The sequence below is a fragment of the Colossoma macropomum genome, unplaced genomic scaffold, assembly GCF_904425465.1.
Source record: "Colossoma macropomum unplaced genomic scaffold, Colossoma_macropomum, whole genome shotgun sequence".
Taxonomy (NCBI): Eukaryota; Metazoa; Chordata; class Actinopteri; order Characiformes; family Serrasalmidae; genus Colossoma; species Colossoma macropomum.
This window is the reverse complement of record NW_023494805.1, coordinates 39,755,509-39,776,395: the sequence shown is the minus strand read 5'-3', so window position 1 is coordinate 39,776,395 and position 20,887 is coordinate 39,755,509. Positions and strand designations below refer to the sequence as shown.

Genomic DNA, 20,887 nt, shown 5'->3' with positions numbered 1-20,887 from the left:
CCTGCTATTTCACAAGCAAGGACTTCCTTTTGCTTTTACACCAAAGTAGGCAGAAATATATACAGTACTTGTACTCTACACTACAGAACCCCTGGTGAAATAGTGATTATTTTTTAAAAGGTGTGGCCACGAATTACTACACTGAGGCCACAAATTGGTATATTGAGGCCACTTAATTACTTTATTGAGGCCACTATTATATTGAGGCCACGAATTACTACACCGAGACTGTTAATTACTATATTGAGGCTACCACTTACTATATTGAGGCCACCAATTAATACACTTAGGCCACAAATTACTATATTGAGGCCACCAATTACTATACTGAGACCATGAATTACTATATTGAGGCCTCAGATTACTATACTGAGACAATGAATTACTATATTGAGACCACAAATTAATGTATAAAGGCCACTAATTCCTATATTGAGGCCACAGGTTACTATATTGAGGCTACAAATTAATACACTGAGGCCACAAATAAATATTTTGAGGCCACAAATTACTATATTGAGGCCACCAATTACTGTACTGAGACCATGAATTACTATATTGAGGCCTCAAATTACTATACTGAGACCATGAATTACTATATTGAGGCCACAAATTAATGTATTAAGGCCACTAATTACTACATTGAGGCCACAGGTTATTATATTGAGGCTGCAAATTAATACACTGAGGCCATGAATAAATATTTTGAGGTGACAAATTATTCCAACGGGGCCACAAATTAATACACTGAGGCCAGGAATAAATATATTGAGTCACACATCACTATACTGAGGCCACAAATGGAAACACTGGGGCCATGAATAAATATATTCAGGTGACAAATAACTATATTGACACCACAAAAATACTGAGGCCACGAAATACTCTATTGAGGCCATAAATCAATATATTGCGGTGATAAATTACTGCACTGATACTATTTTGATAGCCTCAATATATTAATTCCTGGTTACGCTTTATTAGAAAATAATCGCCGTGTCACCTTTGGGGCTCCATACTAAAGTAATACTTTACTAATGTTCTCTCCGCTGTTACTCTTAGCGCAGAAATATAGCTACTTTGTCCCTCCGTGTTAACTGGTCAGTAATGGGGAAAGTCCCGAACTCCAGACTGACCTGTCTCGCCAGACGGAGTCTGATTATATGACTGTTTTAAGGGTTGGGAAAGCTCGACCTTCAGCTTTCTCACGGCAGAACCGCTACAGTGTTGATCAGTCGGGCCTCCTGCTGACGAAGTAACGGTAACGGAATTTGTGCTCGTTTTAGTTTGGCTGACATTTCTAAGACGGTACCGGCCGCGAGTTTAGCTGCTGTTTCTATTACGGTACTTATTCGTTTTTCGGCCGTGACGGTTACAGGCGATGAATTCAAAAGACAACAACCTGAAAAAGGCGCGAAGCCCGAAGTGCGCGCGGTGCCGTAACCATGGCTTCGCCGTGGAGCTGAAAGGCCATTCGGGAAAATGCCCGTTCTTGGCGTGCACGTGCTGGAAGTGCTCGCTCATCACGGAGCGGACGAAGATCATGGCGAGCCAGAGGCGGATCCGCAGAGGGCTGCCGAGCGACGGAGGCAAAACGGCGGCTGGCGGTGCGAACGGCGACGCACCAGGGAGCGGCTCGCGAGCGGCGGGCGATGCTACGAAGCGAGTAGCGGACACTGGGAGCTCTGGAATCCCGCATCTTACCGTCCACGGCACCCGGGGCCTCGACGGAGCCGTTATCAGAGGTAAAGTCACCGGTAAACGGCACAGCGCCTGCTTATACTGGTGCTAGCTTACATTGGCTTTCACTGAAGTAAAAGTTACCCGAGGTTTACTGTTTATTTTTAAACTACAGCGTCACTCAGCTACTAACTTACCGACACTTTTATTCAGAATATCTCGTTAGGCTCGTTATAACCGGCTTTAAGTCACAAATATACAAATTGTTTATTAAAAACATGATTTAGACTCGCGTGGAGCTAAGTAAACGCGACGTTAGCTAACGTTAGCTGTTACAGGCGTAGATTAGCCTACCCAGCTAGCTAACGCTAACTTAGGCTGCGTTCACACAGCAGGTAAAAGTGGCGCAAATCTGATTTTCTCACCAAATCCGATTTTTTTTGTTTGGCTGTTCAGATTATCTTTTAAACGTGATCTGTATGCGACATCAGTCTGAACAGATCAGCTCCTAAACCGACCCGCATGCGCAAAATAACAGAGCTTTACGTGGCGGCTCGTCCAGAGGTGAACAGTCATGACGGCCAGCGAACGCCAGTCGCTCCCGGAGCTTCAGCTTCGGCTTCGCCAGCATCACAGGAGCGAGTATGAGGTTCCAGTGGTTGACAGCTGGACTCATCACTCACAGTGTGTTCGAGTTCGCCGTATAAAGGGCTCGTTATTCGGCCACGGCCACTTCTTTGGTTCGGGTCCTCGGATTCTTTAAACTGGTCTCTGACGCTGCAGCCTCGGGCTCCTCCGGCCGCGCTCGGCCGCTTCGATCGAAACCTCTTCAGACTCGGAGCCGTTTGATGAGCCTCTTCTAATGTTTTGGTACAGAAACATCAGACTAAATGTTTTTGAGCCCCAGCAGCGAAATTATGACGAATGTCGAGTTGGACTGACGTAAAAGTCGCATGAATTCCGATCTGGCTGTTCAGAGAGTCGCACTGCCGCAGATCGGATACGGATCGGATTTCAGTACCACATATGAAAGCGTCTCAAATCGGAATTGAAAATGTCAGATTCAATGCGTTTTTTGCTGTTCACACAGACACACATCTGTGTCACATTTGAGGAAAAAGATCGGATTTGGGCCACTTTTACCTGCTGTGTAAACGCAGCCTTAGTGTCTTTAACGGTAGTTTTAGAGTTTGTAACCAAACTGCACATTAAAAAGATGGTTCTTAAAGGGTTCTTCAGTGAAGGGAATGGTTCTATTTAGAAGAGAACTGGTGGAGGATATGCTGTAAATTACGGAGCCTCTAAGGGGCTGTGGTTAAAAAAAAATAATAAAAAAAGTTAATGACATTGCGTTCCCTCGCAAAAAATGCGTTCCCTCGCAAAATATATGCTTGTCAGACAGCAAGCAAATGTATGACCAGAGGTGCCCAACGACATTGCCTACATTAGAGCTTTGTTTTCAGCATATTTAACGTTAAAAGCTGTTTTCCCAGTTTGGCCAGTCTGTGCTGAGTTTATTCAGTTATTGTTCTCTACAGTGTCTGTAAATGTTGCTTTTACTGTAAGAGGACCCTCGACCTCAGTTTCAGTTTGAGTCACTAACAGCAGAATCAGCTTTTGCAAGCGAATGCAAACCGTGGCATCATAATGCAAAACATTTGTGAGGGAACGGATATTTTTTTGTGAGGGAACGCATTTTATTTGCAAGGGAACGCAAAACATTTGCAAGGGAATGCAAAACATTTGTGAGGGAAGCAATGTCATTAATTTTTTTTTTTTTTTTAACCACGGCCCCTTAGGGGCTCCGCAGTAAATTGTTCTATACAAAGGTGTTTTTTTTTTTAAAGTCTTGCACCAAAAAGGTGCTGCTAATGTTACAAGCTTGAAATCAAAACAGTAGCAGAACCATCTTTAAAACATATAACACCTTCCCCATCAATCTAAAAAGCCATTTCACCATGCAAAAAAGCATTAAAAATGGAAATAGTTTCTATAAAGAATTCGTGGTTCACTGCTGTCGGAAGAAAACCTCGTATGTCCAAAACGATAACTGTACATTCTTTACTTTTGTACTTTACTTTTTTTTTTAAGTATTCTTTACTTTTAATGTAAGTCAGTGGAACCAGAATTTTTTCCAAGTCATTCTTTTGGTCAGTTCTTTGTGAAATTTACGCACAATGTAAAGGGCAACAGGAATTTTCAAATGATGTCAAAAACTGAAAAACGACAAAAATGGAGATACAAGGTTTTCTTCCAACAGCAGCGGTATGTGTATTCACAGTATCCAGTTAGACTCTAGACGTCTTATTCATTCATTGTAAATGAGAGATTTAGCCTCTTGCTTGGTTAAATGTGTTGTAATTAAATAATAGATGCTACATTAGTTACTAAAGACTGGCACAACAACTTCAATGTAAAAGTCATTCATTGTTTACTTGATGAAGAACATTGTGGCCCTGCTAATGACCCTTTTATTCAAAACATTCCTTTCTGAACAGTGAAATTTGTAGTACTTAAACTCGCTTGCCTTACAAGCCATGCCAAGGAGATCAGAGGCCATTCCACTTTCCATCTGTGGCCTAATTATGTACGGTCAGTAATACAAAGTGAACTGGATAATCTATGCTGTGTCTCGATTTGAGATGGGAAACAATGGGCATAGTAACAGCTTATTCTCAACAGGAGTGAATAAAATGCGTGTAACAAAAATTTAATAACTGATTGGAAGTACTTAAGCGGGATTATTAAGTAATGCGGTTTATTCGTTTGATGTACTTTTTTTAAAACCTGCCAAAATCATGACAAACCAGCCCAAATTTGGTCCACCCACCAAAGCACTTTTCTCCCACCTAAACCCATAGATATACATAAATTAATGCCTAAATATGTCTTTATATCTATGCTTAAACCATTCAAAATCCATCCAATCTGGCAGGAAACCACCCAATCTGGCAACACTGCATGCTGACACATATAACATATATGAGGAGAGAAGCGTGAGGTGCTTTGTATCTACAGAGAAATAAACCAGACAAAAAAGTAGTGATTCGTTAGAGGGCTCTTTGCATATCGCAGACTTTTGCGATATCAGCATTGCAAAGGCCAATATTGCAATAGTTATTAACGTACAGTTCATTGCGCAGCTCTATCTTGAACAACATGCTCACATTTAAAACCTTAATCTTATTTTTCAGACCCAGCCCATCCTTGGCAGTGCGCTCTAACAGAAATGCCACAGAAGAACACTTACTCAGGCGAGATGTTAGGGATGGTGATGCCTTTCCAGCTGTCTTCCCACCATCCTGACAGCTTTGTGTATCCAGCTTTTCTGGTGAACGTCAAAGTGCCTCCCTCAGGCGCCGTTGGTGCCAGAGAAGCCATTAGTGTTCCTTACCTCCCACCACTGGCATACTCACCAGAGCCAGGGGTGTCACAGGTAAGTGTTTTGAGCTGAGTTGCAGCTGTGGCTGTTGAATTAAAACTGAATCCTGTGTAAGATATTTCAGCACTGCAGACGCTGCTCTGGTTATGGCGTTGAGTTTAGTAGCAGATGGTCTGGCACATGTGAAGAAGAGGCTTGTGACCCATTTTGTTTAAAAGTATTCATTGTTGCTTGTTTCAGATTCTTGACGGGGGCTTTCAGGCCAATTTGCATTCAGATCATATTCCAGATGGTGTAGAGCAGAGGTCTCAATCGCAGCTCTGGAGACCCACTGTGCTGCAGTTTTAAATATTCCCTGCCCAAACACACCTGAATCAGCTCATTATTAAACTGAGTTGGGTCAGAATTAGATAAAGCAAAATCAGTCATTGTCTTACATTTAAAATTGTGTTCATTATAACTAAATTCAACGTGCAGCTTGCATTGTTGCAAAGTGTAGGTTTATACTATTAGAGATGGTATAATACCATTTAAAAACTGCTGAGCTGTAAAATTTGCTATTTTTAATTGAAGTGCTTCACTTAAGCATCTAAAAGAAGGCTGTTATGCTGAAATGAACCAGTCATTCTTCTACGCCATACAGACATACACAGCTAACAACATGACATAATGACAAAATTTCCCATATACCATCTCTATATGGTATGTATAACTGCATTCATGGTCAGCTTCTTTTCAGATTATATAGTCACATTGTAATTAGTGCTCTTTTTAAGTGAACTACTCTTACCACAGCAGATGGCACTTGTTTTAGCCCAGCTTGAGGCTTGGTTATATGACAGCCAAATACTACTGAAAATGAAAGTTAAATTTGAATTATAATGTGAAAAAAAACATCCCACATTGCTCAAACTGTTATTTATATAAGTAGTTATAAATCATATAAATTGTAATTCAAGTTGGTTTAAGTGAATGTAGAGTGATCTCTTGGGTCAGAACTGGATATGGTCACTGATTGAAACGCTCTGTATCTACAATGTAATGATGCTCTTTGGCAGTGACTGACAATATGCACTTCTTAAAAAAAATCACAGTTTGTAGTATTTGAGAATCAATCAGCAGTAATGTTGTAAACAAAAATGACTTAATGAAATGCCTGTTTTGGTATCTTACAACATTTTCATAATGTCCACAGGAAGGTCTAGTGCCCTGCTATGCATCATACCTTCCATATTCCTGGGTTCAGGAGGAGTGCAGCCCAAAGCCTCATCCCTACGCTCTGTCCAGCAGGGAGAATGACTATGGAACTGGGGGTCCTTCTTCACCATATGGACGTGACCAAGGTATGATTGGAATAGGGGGAAAGACATCTCAACTGTCTGTACCAGGGTAGCCCAGTCCTGGTCCTGGAGATCTACTCCACAAGTGGTCACTCCCTGGACCCTAGTAATCTGCATATAGACAGATGTGTAGGATCTGTCTATATGCAGGGTGGAAGATCTCCAGGACCAGGATTGAGCACCCGTGGTCGATATCATCAATATGTCATTCAGAAGAATCATTAGGCTACGTTTACAGGTAAAAGTGGCCCAAATCTGATGTTTGGCTGGTTACATTATCTTTTAAATGCACCTTATTCCACATCAGTCTGAACAGATCAGCTCCTAAACTGACCCGCATGCCCAAACAAACAATGCTTGATGTTGCTTCATGTGGCTCATCCAGAGGTAAACAATCATGACCGCCAACGAACACCAGTCGCTCCCGGAGCTGTCAGTTTCGTCTTCACTGGCATCACAGGAGCGATTGTGAAGTTCCAATGGCTGACAGCTGGGCTCTTCACCCACTATGTGTTTGAGCTTGCCGTAAAAAATGCAGGTTATCCACCTCTTTGGTTTGTGTCTTCTGATTTTTTGAAATCTTTTTTTTCTTGACGCTGCAGCCTCGTTCTGTTATGGCTGTGTTTGGCCTTTTCATTCAGTCTCTTTGAACACGGAGGGTTTTGGATAATTCTCTTCTAATTTTTTATACAGAAACATCACCCCAAATGTTTATGAGGCCTCAGCAGCAAATTATGACGAATGTCGAGTTGGACTGACGTAAAAGTCACGTGAGTCGCATTGCTGCATATCAGATATGTATTTCAATACAACATATGAAAGCGTCTCAAATCGGAATTGAAAATGTCAGATTCAGTGTGTTTTTTGCTGTTCACACTGACACACAGACACACATCTGTGTCACATTTGAGGAAAAAGATCGGATTTGGGCCACTTTTACCTGCCGTGTGAACAAAGCCTTAGAGTACATTTTCAGCTGCCAAAGATCAGATCAATTAAGTGTAAAATGACAAAACACATAACCATTAAAACATGAAGAGATTTTTTCTTTCCCGCAATGTATTAAATCTGTTGTCTCCTGGTTTCTCCATATAGGGGTGGTTCAAGTTAGCCAGGAAAGAGATCTCATAATCGTGGACAATGATTTCTCCTCCAAGGATACGGCCTGAACAAAAAGAGAAGAACATCGACCCGTGTGTCCTCTTGAAAAACTCGTCCGTTTTAATTTTCACACCCATAAAGAGTTCAATTTTGGAAAACATGGCAAACTGATTAATGAAGGTGCGCTAATACTACTTCTTGAAAATGCCACCATTGTGGTTGATGATTTAAAAAAACATGCGCATTTATCTTAAGAATGAAAACTATCACAGGAAAACCTATACAGGCCAAAATCTAATGTAGAACAAGGTTTATTATCATGCACAGTAGAATTTTGTCAATTTTCAATCTGGCCTATTTTCTAACATTATGCAGCACATTCATAACTTTGAATAAGCCTTATGGCTATTTAAGTCTGACTTTGGACCAAACCGCACAGACAGTGGGGATTGCCATTGAAGATCCTTAACCCAAAAAAATATACTGTCCCAGTTATTTTAAATTAATTTTTCTATGTTTGGTTGTGATTTAAAAATTGCATATATATGCACAGTTTTGAAGTTTATGTTCTGCATGTTTACTGTTGGTCGTAGTTGTTGTTTCTGTGCTTACATTTGTTTGATCTGTTTGAGATCTTCAGCAACACATAAACATGAAAGTGTAAGAAAGCTTAACTCGTTCAAAGTTAGTTTACTCAGTGTAGCTTGAGGCCACCTTAAAGTATATTTTTGCACACCAGCTCAAGATTTCAGCTTTGTAGAAGACCAGGCAAGGCCCTTTTTTCTAATAAACGTTCTGTTCCATTCTTGTGATTTGCTCTCTCATTATTTTAATATAAAAAGACTTTCATCTTAATCTTTCATCTACCGAGGACCCGCCCTACCTCGGCTGCAGCCTAGGCTTTGGAACGGTACAATTTGGTGTGATTCAGCTATTCCAGCCAGCTTAGACAAACAGGGCCTGATTCTGGAACAAACACACTAATGATGTACTGGAGGTACAGTTTAGCATCTTCCCAGTTAGAACACAAAAGATTCAGCTTATGAACTAATTAGATGCCGAGTTAATCAGGTATTTCGAGGATTTGGAATACAGCTGGCGGATATGTAAATTCCCGCAAACAGAGCTCGTGAAAACTTGACAGAATACTCTGCTGAGCCCACTCTCCGCTCACTGAAAGCAGGACCCACCACAACTCCAGAATGGTTTGCCATTTCAGACAGTGGCCATGGTAACCAGTCACACGGGAAAGGTCAAAGCTTTATGAGTCACTCTAATCCTACTTTGAAATATTTAATGAGCAAAGTCATGAAATTAAGTGTCGTGAATATTATATTTGCGAGTATGTACTGTTTGTACATATCTTTGCCCTTCAAACACCCACTGTTGACTTTATTAGAAGCATCCATCAACTGTTGCTACACAGTTTGCCAGCTGCCCTCTACTGGTCAGTAGGGCTGAAAGATTAATCGTTTTTATTACGAAATCGCAATTAAAGACATTGCTGTTTTCAGATCTCATTTTTTTAACCTCTTCAACTCCTTGAGACCACCGGTGGTTCCAAAACGCACTTCGTCATATTCTTCATAACTTTCATATTTCATAAGCTACATTCTAAAGGTGGGGGTCGTATGAGGCTGTAACTCTTCTTTCCAGTCAAATAGATGGGTGATGTAATTTTAAACCCTTATAATAAAAGAAGCTGAACTCAACTGTTTTTTCTACTGAAAGTCGACCCATTTTTCCACAAATCTGGGCTATAAACTATAAACAGACAGCGTCTCTTCAGTGATCTGCTCTATAAAAATTATTTTTATAAAATAATACAAAGAGCGTCCAAGATTTTTGGCTTTCAGCAGTAAATTGTAAGCATATAGCAATATGTGTATCATAAAACACATTTTCTGTTCATTTGAAGGGAGCTTTTACAAAAAAATAAATAAAATAAAAATTTACATTTATTTCATGCAGTTACTGAATAATTTGCCTTACGATTTTGGTCATGAAAATTCAGATGGAAAAACCAAAATATACCCTGGAGAATAAGAGGTTAATTATAGCCTACAGTCTTAAAAATGTTTCTTTAGTAAAGACAGTCATTCTATATAGAACCAAGAACACTAAACCACCCATCTGCATGCTTAAAAAGTTCTTTGCATGGTGAAATAGTTCTTAAGACTGATGGAGAATGTGTTGTATAGGGTTCTAGATAGAACCAAAAAGGGTTCTACTATTGTTATGATGTCAGACTTGTAACAATAAAAACATTTCGGTGCTATATAGAACCATATACAACATCATCAATCTGAAGAACCAGTTTTAGGCATACAAATGGGTTGTTGTGTTTATGTTTCTATATAGAACCATAGTCTTGACTAAAGAACCCTTGAAGAACCATCATTTTTAAGTGTGTGCATTAGCAAAAACGTTTTAAGTTTTCAGAAGGGAAACTGAACCTAATAAGAGCTTGTAAAATGCCTGTAGGTAAGTTAGACCAATCAGAGGCAACCAAACCTCCATGTGTTGTGACATCACAACCACAACTTATTGGCAGTTTGGCTCACTACATTCAGGGGTCAAGCTTCAAGCCAGAAAAGGTGGATATTCTGGTCTTCCTGGCCAAAATAAATCAGGCCAGAATCACCATTTATAAACAAAAAAATAATAATAATTTAAATTGTAGTTGCAATATTAGTCTGAAAAATCGCAATTAGATATTTTTCCCAAATTGTTCAGCCCTACTGGTCAGTTTCTGGCCACAGGGCTGCTGCTGCTATTACTTGGGTGGTAGACCATTTTCAGAACAGCAGCAACACTGACGTGCCTCTCCCCACCGCCTCAGTATGTTTTAAAACAAGGTCCATTTTAACATGCCTTCATCCACTTGGCCTTGGCCATTTACCCTCGGGGGAACCCTGAAGACATCTCAAGGGCTATTACATTTCTTCAGTAGCCCAACTGAAGTTAACAGAGGGATCTTGTGAACATAAGCGTCAACTTCAGCAGCAGATCTGCTTTTCAAACCCGAAAAAAATGCAATAAAACTGCAATAAAATGCTTAATATTTCAAAATAACATTCAATTTGCTGGGCTTTACTCCATCTATTATTCATAAATGCTTCCACAACTTCATCGGTTTACTCTAAAACCTACACGGCTAGCAACAACAAAAAGAACAGCAACACGTCAGCTTTTAAACCAAAGCCTAAAGCTAGACAAATCAATCATTCACAACTTTTACCTATTTTATGTTCAAATTTCTAAACATTGCATTGCAAAGAGCTCAGTAAGGCTAACCTAGTGGGGGTTGAGTGGGGTCAGATTGGTTAGTCCGTCTCGCTGCCCCTCCTTCTCCTGAGCGGTGAGTTGAAGTTGGCGAAGGCATGTTAAAAATGTTGAAACAGGACCATAGTAGTGTGTGGTGTGGGGTGCTGGTACAAGTATATAAGGGGTTTTTACACACGTCAGGGGTGTCAAACTGGATTCCTTTTAGGCCTTAACTGATCCGCTAATTAGCAAGGCCTTCATGACTGTATGAAGAGAGAAAGTGCTCATCTCTGCAGAGCTGTGGACCAGAAGGAGCCCAATTTGAGACCCCTGGGCTAAAGAATCACACAAATTGAAGACGACGTTTCCAGGAAGCTCGAAAGAATAAAAATTGCATGACTCACTTTGTCAAAAACACATTATTTCTCTAATAAAGGTGGTATTAACCACAATATAGCACTGCTATTTCTAGTATGTGTAAAGGCCACTCCCATCAATGCACATCATAGAAAAAATTAAATTCATAAAAAGTGTATTTTCACGCATTTTGCAGTGGAGCCCTTTAATTATTACATAATCGCCTGATTGCAGTTATTCGACACTGACCGTAGTTTCATCTGTTGATATTTCCATGTTAATCTTTCCTTGAGATCCACAATACTTCTTCAAAATGCTGTAGATTTCAGTCATATTTTCCTCTCTCGTGGCTTTAGTTTGAAAGTGGCACCAGCCCCTTTCATTCGCTACGCATCCGTGACGGCAACTTGTTGAATACGCCTCTTCTTCCTTCATGACGGGAAACAAACGTCATACTCCTCCTGGCACTGAGAGAACGCTAAAGGTTCCCAAATGAGCCTCTTGACTTGGGTATATCTAAACTTAGCAGCAGTATAAACCGCGCTGTCGACAGACTTCAAACAGGGCCGGTGGGCGGCTAAGCCAATTAGCACAGCCGTCCATTACGCTCCCATGAATATTAATATCATCCGCTGGCACAGCTGAGTGGAGCATTTAAAGCCGATTTAGCCATGTCAAGATTCAGAAGATTCAGGCAAATGAAGTGGAAGACAAGTGTTTTTGCTTGTTCCAAGTCCGAAAGCTAAATTAATTCGTATAATTATGAGAGCAGCGCTAATTTAAGACCATCAACTTTAACACAGAGAAATATTTGGGTTTCTGTGCCACCATTTACTCTCAGAAAGCAAGCATAACTGAGATAATGAGCGCACTACACGACTGACAGATTACCAGTATTACAGTCAATGGCAGTTTTCACCACAAATTACAAAATAAACATTATAATCATAGGGTTATCTTGATCTACATAACATGGGGATTGTCCGTCATTTCTTCTGTCCAGTCACCAGCTTAACATACAAAAATATCAGCTCCTGGGGATCACAAAGGATCACAAAATCCTTTACAAGAAAAACATCCATCCAATTAGTTCATGTTGCACAATTCAAAGAAAGAGAAAAAGAACAGCTGAGAGTAAAACTGACATAAAATAAAAAAGAAATCCGAGGAGGGTCCTTGAACGGCACCGCAAAGCAGACTAACGAAGTAGGAATTACTTCAAGAGTCGCATTTCAGAGTCCTCTCACCAGAAAAAGCAGTCAACCACAGCCCACACAGACGCCGCTGCAGTGCAGAGGACAAGAGTCTTAACACAAGTCCACTTAGATATCAACATGAGGGACGCTAACTGGACATATCCCTCACTTTCGGGCCTTCATTTTCCGCCTGGCCTCCTTCCCTGGTCGCTTCTGTGAAACAAACAAAAAATGAGCACAACAAGAACATTCTGGTACAAAGCATCCATACACACCGATCGGGCATAGCATTCTGACCACCTCCTTGTTTCTACGCTCACTGTCCATTTTATCAGCTCCACTTACTATATAGGTGACCTTTGTAGTTCTACAGTTACAGACTGTAGTCCATCTGTTTCTCTGATACTTTGTTAGCCCCCGTTTTACCCTGTTCTTCAGTGGTCAGGACCCCCATGGACCCTCACAGAGCAGGTACTATTTGGGTGGCGGATCATTCTCAGCACTGCAGTGACACTGACGTGGTGGTGGTGTGTTAGTGTGTGTTGTGCTGGTCTGAGTGGATCAGACACAGCAGTGCTGCTGCATTATGTTTTGCAGCTAGTTTTAACAATAAATGTAACTATTTATTAAACACTGCTGTGTTTTATTGACATTTTATAGGAGAAATAAGCCACTAAGACTGCTTTAGAGTGAATTCGCCACAGTTAGAAGGTTTTTGAATATTTAAATTAACGTGTAGAGCCTTTTGTGGCCTCCCGTTTTATTCTGACAACACTACTAAAAATGCTAATTTTCCTTTAACCGACAACTGACTGTTAAATAGTTATATCTTTAAGGCTTTAGGAGTTATTAAAGGAAGAACCGGCCTAACCTCACAGATCTGGCGCCATCAGTTGAAACTAGATGATGCTGAAGAGTTGAGAAAAGTTGGAGTTGTAGGTCACTAAACAGGGCTACCGGAACAAGTTACGCTCTTGCGCCCTCATGTGTACAATTAAACAACGGTCCTCCAGTTGAATGAAAAAACCCACCTATTCAAATATCAGTTGTTTACTGGAAATTAAATTCAGTTTTTAACTGAAAGCACTGGTCGAACATTTATCACTGGTCCAACATTTATGTATTTGTCGATTAACGGTTAATCAGTTAATCATTAACATCCCTAAACACTCCATAAACGGTTATAAAGCCATTATGATGGCACAAAGAGGGCCTTACGTTTTTCTTCCCTCCTTTGCTGAACTTCTTTCCTCCTTTCCCGTGAGCGGTTTTGGCTCGGAATCCTGACACGTCGTTAAAGCTCTCTTTCGTGTTCCATTTGGAGCCTTTCTTCTTGCCCCCAAAACCAAACTTCTGATCCTTGTACTTCCTCTTAGCGTTAGGGCTGAGGACAGAACATAGAACAGGGTTTACTTTAGGAAAAGCCTATGTGGAACAAAACATGATGCTTCTGCAGGGACACAACAGGCTACATAGTACTGGCAGATGTGCTCTGCATGCGCCGGTCTACGTCTACAGTAAATACAGCACTACTTTCATTAGCCTTGCTAGCAAGACAGGGTCAGAAAACGGACACAGGCCCTGAATGGCACAGCAGTAGTGGCGTACAAGCTTTAGGTGGGTGGGTTGATGGGTTGATGGTTGGTTGGTTGGGTGGGTGGATAGATGGTTGGCTGGGTAGGTGGGTGGGTGGGTGGATGGATGGATGGATGGATGGATAGTTGGGTGGTTGGATGGTTTGGATGGATGGTTTGGATGGATGGTTTGGGTGGGTGGGTGGACAAATGGTTGGGTGGGGGGACGAATGGTTGATTGGATGGATGGTTGGGTTGGGTTGGTGGATGGATGGATGGATGGATGGATAGATGGTTGGTTGGATGGGTGGGTGTAGAGATGGAAAGAAGGAAGGATGGAGGGGTCGGGTGGATGGGTCTGTCTTTGAAAGCAGTGATATATTTTTTTTATATTCTGAAAATAATCCAAGCTATTTTCTCTACTCACTGACCAGTTACATATTTCATTAAGTTAATGTGTCTGAAAGCTGATTCTAGTCACCTCCTTTAAAGCAAATTCCATTGATCTTTCTGAATTTCTACTAAGTCTAATCCTTAAGAAGTAAACAAAGCCATTCAGAGTGGTCTGATGTGAAATGGTGATAGGAACCAGACGTTTGCAGAGTTTATTGGCTCTAAAAGCTCCCTCACAGAAAGTTATGACATGAAATGGCTATGAAAACTGCCTGAGACATTAATCTACGATAGCTGAGGTCTTTTTAAAAGCATTCATGGTGCAGAGGTACAAGCAGAACTTGCAACAAAACTTTTGTTTTTTGATTTACTATTATTGTACCATGGATAACGTTACTTATCGCTGACGTCAGAAGGAAACCTTGTATCTCCAAAATGGCAACTTTACAGGAGAAGGAAAAAACATTACTTTGAATGGAAGTTAATGGAGAATAATAAAGAGAATTTTCTAGTAATTTTGGAGCTTTTCTATTGATCCATCTATCAGGAAATTTTACCAAGCTGTAAAGAGCAGCTGGCATTTTCAAATTCTGTAAAAAAGCACAAAACGACAAAATGGAGATACAAGGTTTTGTTCCAACAGCATCAATATACACTCTGGGGAGAAAAAAGGGCCTAGTAAAGTGTAGTATTTTTAACTTAGCGAAATGTTTTGATAGCCGTGGCAGTGCTAGTCTTCTGCAATAGCTCTTGTAGAAATAGTCCTGTTGAAAACTTTTCTTTCTGTCCTTCAAATCCATGAATTTCAGCTGTCCCTACCTGATGTGGCTTTGGGCTGCCCAGATTCTTTCCTCCTGACCTCTGTCACTGCCCCAGAATATCAAAACGTTTCACAGAAAGGCCTGAGAAACTACTTCCAGAAGATGATCGATCAGAAGTCATTTTTCAAGATCAAGCTCCTGGATATAAGATACGGCTGCCATTAATCTGACCTTGTCAACGTCCAGATTTATTCACTGAAATCATCCCATCTCACATTAACCACAAATGAACTGGACAAAAGTTTTCCACCACTGTGGAAGGCCATTAAAACTGAATGGAACAATGATGTCCACGTGTAAAAGGCTGTTTTTAATAAGACTTCACCATTTAAAAAGGTCTTCAGGCTATTCCACGGTAACTTGCATTGCATGTTACTTCAGTCTTTATGTTTTGATTGACTGTTTATTCATGACGGAGTTAAAAATATTACATTTCATGCACTTCTTGTGTGTCCCAGGGAAGACACGTGTGGGTTCACTGGTGGTTCTGGATAGTAAATAAAATGTCTATATTTGTGTTGTAGTCATGGTAACCCCTGGTTCCTATCACCACCACTGTAAAGACATCTGAGTCTGTAAGTTTCTCTTGAACTGAGCATTTCCCAACAAAACCTCTCTGAATGACTGTTTACATCTTCACAACTGAATTATCATCACTTCATCACTTCAGCCCTGCCCACTCATACTGAAGTTATAAGAAGTGTTTCAGCCTGGACTGCTTTTTGAACGAGGCACAATACAGCATAGCCAATCAGAACAGATATAATTTGCATATATGGGTCTAAACAGGTTCAGTAACAAAAACAGCCAGTTTAATTCTAAGGAATAAAGAGATGTTGGAAAAATAGTCAAGTAGAAATAACGAATATGGACCCTACAAAACACAGTAGGTCATACTCACCCTTTTTTGCTCATCTGTGGCTTGGACGCAGCTGACCCTTTCTTCTCCTCCTGATCTCCTTCCAAGAAGTCCAATTTGTCTGTCATACCTGAGGACCACCAGCACACCAATTAAAGTGTTTTTCCTCCCAATTAATTGAAGTTCCTAAATCACATTCGCTCATTTTCTGAGTATAAAAAGAAAAACATGGCTATACAGCTGAACAAAAGACCAAACCTTTCTGATATTTCTTGACCGCGGTCATCATGGCCTTTTTCTCTTTCTGTCTCTTCTGCAGTACCTCTACTTGCACCTGTAAAAAGGCAAAGGCAATTCGAATACCAAACTTTTGAGCAAGAAAAAACCACCCACAGAGCTAATTTGCAGCAAGAGCCAAGTTAAAAGCTGACCTTTTTGCCAAACTTCCTCTGTTCTCTCAGCTTCTTGGCTTTTTCCGACTTCTCGATTGCCATCTGCTTTTGCATGAGCTTTTTCCTGATCTGAAAAAAAGATACAAAAATAAATGTTCAGTGTTTCCAAGAATGTACAAGAGTTAAATGATGACTTTCCAGGTCTTGACACTCAGGAGCAGCAGTATTTTCATGTTATAGTGTAGTCAAAATCAAGAGCACTTCAAAATTACAATTCTGCAGGTTTATCACAAACCATAAACATCATATCTCCTCCGCCAGTCTTCTCAAATCATGTCATGTCTATAAAAGAACTGACGTATTGCTGTGAGGATTGCATTCAGTCACAAGAGCATCAGCGAGGTCAGGTCCTGATGCAGTATGATCAGTTATGGATGCTCCAGCTCATCCTAAAGGTATTGGAAGGAGCTCCTCACTCCAGAGAACACAGTTTCACTGCTCCATAGCACCTTAAAATAGCATCCCTTGTAGAAATAAAGGTGCTGGTTGTTCACAGAGGCAGCGAGTGAAGTGAAGAATGTACCTTCTGCATATGCTGATCTGTCTTAGCCATCTCTGCAAAGTAATCATCCGGCCGCCTGGTAGGAATCTGCAGCTTCTTTAACTTCGGCAGGGCCTCTAGAACAGTCGCTTGAGCCTGGCGGTAGCTGGGGGTGCAACCGTAAAGGTTACGCATTCATATACATGGCGCCTGAAGGTCAGTTATAGCTACTCAGACATAAGACAGGCTCAAACAAACACATCAACAGGTGTTCAGATACATACGATCCAAGAACAGTGTGAAATAACTTAGCTACTGTGAAACTGCAGCCAAAGTGGCGGTATCGAGATTCTCTCCTGAAAGATTCTGACTCGCTTCACAAAACATCATAACTGAATTTTTATATCCACCTTATTTTAAATTGCGCTATTCCTTTTCTATAAAATACTAACTGTTTTTGATGAACGTGGCTTTGGAACTCACTCATTTTCTTGAATCGAGCCCAGGCAGCAGTCTAAAGCTGCGTGCATCATTGAAAGCTACACTATATAAGTTTTGGGGATTTGGAGACCTCTCTGGTGGAAACGCAGTATTGCATGCAACGTGTATTCTAAACTGGGTGAAGGACGCGTCTTACAAGAATGTAAATTGTCAACTATTGTCATCGTATCTTCATTAGCATAATGTTGATTTTGCGTTTGAGACCTAACCGTCAAGCTGGACCTTCTTTTTCACCCTATGCAAAGGCGTATGATGTGGTCAGACAGAGCAACAACTCGACTCCTCTGACTTTTAAATGATTCTTTCAGGCTTTACAGGGCGACTCACAACAGCACACGCTCACCATATTTCAGCCCATTTTCCTTCTCCTGACTCTAATGCTACTTCATTCAATTTTGCTTTTTTTTTTATTTATTATTTTTTTTACATAGTGCAGCTTTGAAAAATGAGAGGCACAACAGTTTTAAAAAAAAAATGTTGACTAATGTATTATAGTTATAGTTATATTACATTATTGACTAATGTATTATAGTTAACATAATTTTCATGGAAAATTTAATAAAGTCAATTAATGTTACGAAAGCATATAAACTAGTAGTGGAGTAGAAATTAGGTCTACGCTGCAGTGAACCTTGTTATTGACGAATGCAGGAGAAAACCACAGTGTAGGGTACAGAAATGAAAACAGAGACGCGTCGGGAACATCTGGGCACTCAATCAAAAGCAAATCGAATCGTGAGGTGCCCAGAGATTCCCAGCCGTGATAAGTTGCATATCAAAGAAAACACACACTTACAAGCACATTTCCCTCTGAAAATCATCCTCTGCATTGATTTCACCACTGCTTTGTTTATCTTCTAACGTCCCCTCGATTTTCGCCAAAACGTCCACAGCTGGGTGGTTAGTGAGGTCCAGCCTCTCGACCCATGGCAGGTTCTTCTTAAACTCAGCCAGGCACTTCTTCAGACCCTCCTTGTAAAACAGAACACAACCTTGTTAATATTACACAACCATCTCACAGCGTGACTCGCGTGAAGAACAGCGGCAGAGGGGACTCACTATGTTGTTGACGGCCTTCTTTGGTTCTTCCAAAGGAACATTCAACCCAGGCTTGAGCAGCCCCTTGGCAAACGCCTCCTGAAGCTGAATAAAAAAGGAGACAATCTTTAGGTGACACACACAGTTTTGCAGGTATTTCAGACAAAGTAGATAATCACCAAATACAAGATCGCATGCAAACGTTTGAACATCCCTGCTCAAACAATACACTGATTTTCTAAGAGAGGGGTAACACGCCCTCTACAGACTTAAAACTGTCACTTTTCACTTTTTTTTTTTGGCCTCGCTCTCTCTGGGTGGGTGGGATTGCCCCTCCTTCTCCCCCCATCACTCAGCGCAATGCTAGTCAGCGCAGGCGTCTGTTAGCTGACATAACAGATCTGGCGGTTGGCGCTTTCCTCCGAGCGCGTTTGGCTGTCCAATGACGTTGCGTGAGCGGCAGCTCGAAAAGAAGCGGTGGCGCTTCACAGGACTCGGAGGAAGCCTGTGTTAGCCTTCACCAATATTATCATACAGTCCTGGTTTAGCCTTTTAAGTGGCAAATAAACAGTCGTTTTTTTTTTTTGTTCTAATTAAAATAAAAAATGATCAAAAAAAGGATCACAGCTCTCAGACGGGCTACTCGTGTGGGATCAGAGGTGGATGATACGGCAAATGTAAAATTACGATAATTCAGTACAGGATGTTTATTTTTCTGACGCCTGAAGTTAGAATGTATACAGTAGTGCCACATTTTTAACCTGTTCAACTCCTTGGAATTACCGGTGGTTCCAAAACGCACTTCGTCATATTCTTCAAACTTTCATATTTCATAAGCTACATTCTAAAGGTGGGGGTCATATGAGAGCTGTAACTGTCTTCTTTCCACTCAAATAGATGGGTGATGTAATTTTAAACCCTTATAATAAAAGAAGCTGAACTCAGTTCTTTTTTCTACTGAAAGTTGAGCCATTTTTCCACAAATCTGGGCTATAAACTATAAACAGATGGCGTCTCTTCAGTGATCTGCTCTGTAAAAATTACTTTTATAAAATAACACAAAGATCGTCTAAGATTTTTGCCTTTCAGCAGTAAATTGTAAGCAGATATAGCAATATGTGTGATCATAAAACACATGTTCTGTTAATTTGAGGGGAGCTTTTACAAAAAATAAGTAAATAAATAAAATAATAATGTACATTTATTTCATGCAGGTACTGAATAATTTGCCTTACAGTTTGGTCATGTAAATTCAGATGGACAAACCAAAATATACCCTGGAGAATAAGAGGTTAAAATACTATCAAAAACTATGAATCCAATTCCTGTATAACGTTTTACACACAGTGCTGCACTGAATTCAATTAAACAGGACTAGTTTTGCTCTCTTTTTGACCAAATGTGCAGTCAGAAGTGATTTTTAGTGCTATGATATCCACGACGTGCTCAGAAAAGCATGTTGTGTCATACTGTGATGTCATTTTGCCCGGCTCTTTGTAGAATAGTGTAGAATTGGGCCCAATTTACTGATCATAGTGAAGTTTATATGAAGGAGACTCCGCAGATTTCAAACGTCGCCCTGTTCCCAAAAATAGGGTCATTAAATAAAGGCTTCTTCTACACACTACACTACGCTACACTACACTACACTACACTACACTACACTACACACTACAAGTCCAGTAAGAGCGGTTGGGTCAGTGTTTTTAGTTTTATGAGTTTTATCTGAACCACACAGCAGCACTGAGCTCAACTTCCACCATCATCATCATCATCACTATTCTCACCTCTCCGTCCGATAACTCGCAGTAATCCTCCTCCGATTCCTGCCCGAGCTGTGTTTCCTCTTCCATATCTACCATTTTAACCGTGATCTGGTTTGTTATGAGGATTAAAACTCTTCTCTCCTTTCACGTGTCGCCAAATCACACAGGCAGCGTGCGAAAACGGCGCCCGGGCCAAAAAACTGTCCGGGTAGCAACTGAGGTCATCTGACAAGAGTTCCGACCATGAGTCGCCTCCTCAAGCTCGGTAGACTTCAACTGCAGTAGCTATTTAACTGAGTGACAAAAAACATTATCATCATTTCTGTCCAGAAACACAGCTAGAATCCCTTTTTGAACAATAACGTGCAAAATTTTAGAACGCATATTAGATTAACGCGACAAAGCAGAATTTCTGTAGGAAAACTCTTTTCTATTACGAACTCCTAAGGTGACATTGTGATTATTATTACTATACTGAGGCCTCAGGTTACTATATCGAGACTATGAGTTACTGTACTGAGTACACAAATTACCATATCGAGGCCACGAGTTATGAGAATTTTAATGTATTAAGTGAAAATATATTTTAGTACAAGTAAAAGTGTTATTATTAAAATAAAAAAAAAACAAATCCATGAAAACTGTTCCCAAGTATACTGATTACGACTGTGTCATTAAA

The 20,887-nt window shown here is 40.5% G+C and overlaps 2 protein-coding genes across 2 annotated transcripts; one reads left to right on the top strand and one right to left on the bottom strand.

Moving 5' to 3' along the window:
• The first annotated feature begins 1,381 nt into the window (after positions 1-1,381).
• On the top strand, positions 1,382-7,571 carry LOC118825429 (doublesex- and mab-3-related transcription factor 1B-like). Its single transcript, XM_036596015.1, has 4 exons — positions 1,382-1,745; positions 4,875-5,116; positions 6,258-6,405; positions 7,498-7,571. Exons 1-4 carry the CDS (start codon positions 1,382-1,384, stop codon positions 7,569-7,571), a joined length of 828 nt encoding a protein of 275 aa, XP_036451908.1.
• Positions 7,572-11,937: 4,366 nt separating this feature from the next.
• Positions 11,938-20,304, bottom strand: ebna1bp2 (EBNA1 binding protein 2). Its single transcript, XM_036597496.1, has 9 exons — positions 20,230-20,304; positions 18,464-18,547; positions 18,201-18,376; positions 16,946-17,069; positions 16,402-16,491; positions 16,229-16,304; positions 16,013-16,100; positions 13,542-13,707; positions 11,938-12,536 (listed from the first exon to the last, which is right to left on the bottom strand). Exons 1-9 carry the CDS (start codon positions 20,302-20,304, stop codon positions 12,489-12,491), a joined length of 927 nt encoding a protein of 308 aa, XP_036453389.1. The 3' UTR covers positions 11,938-12,488.
• Between the last annotated feature and the right edge of the window lie 583 nt (positions 20,305-20,887).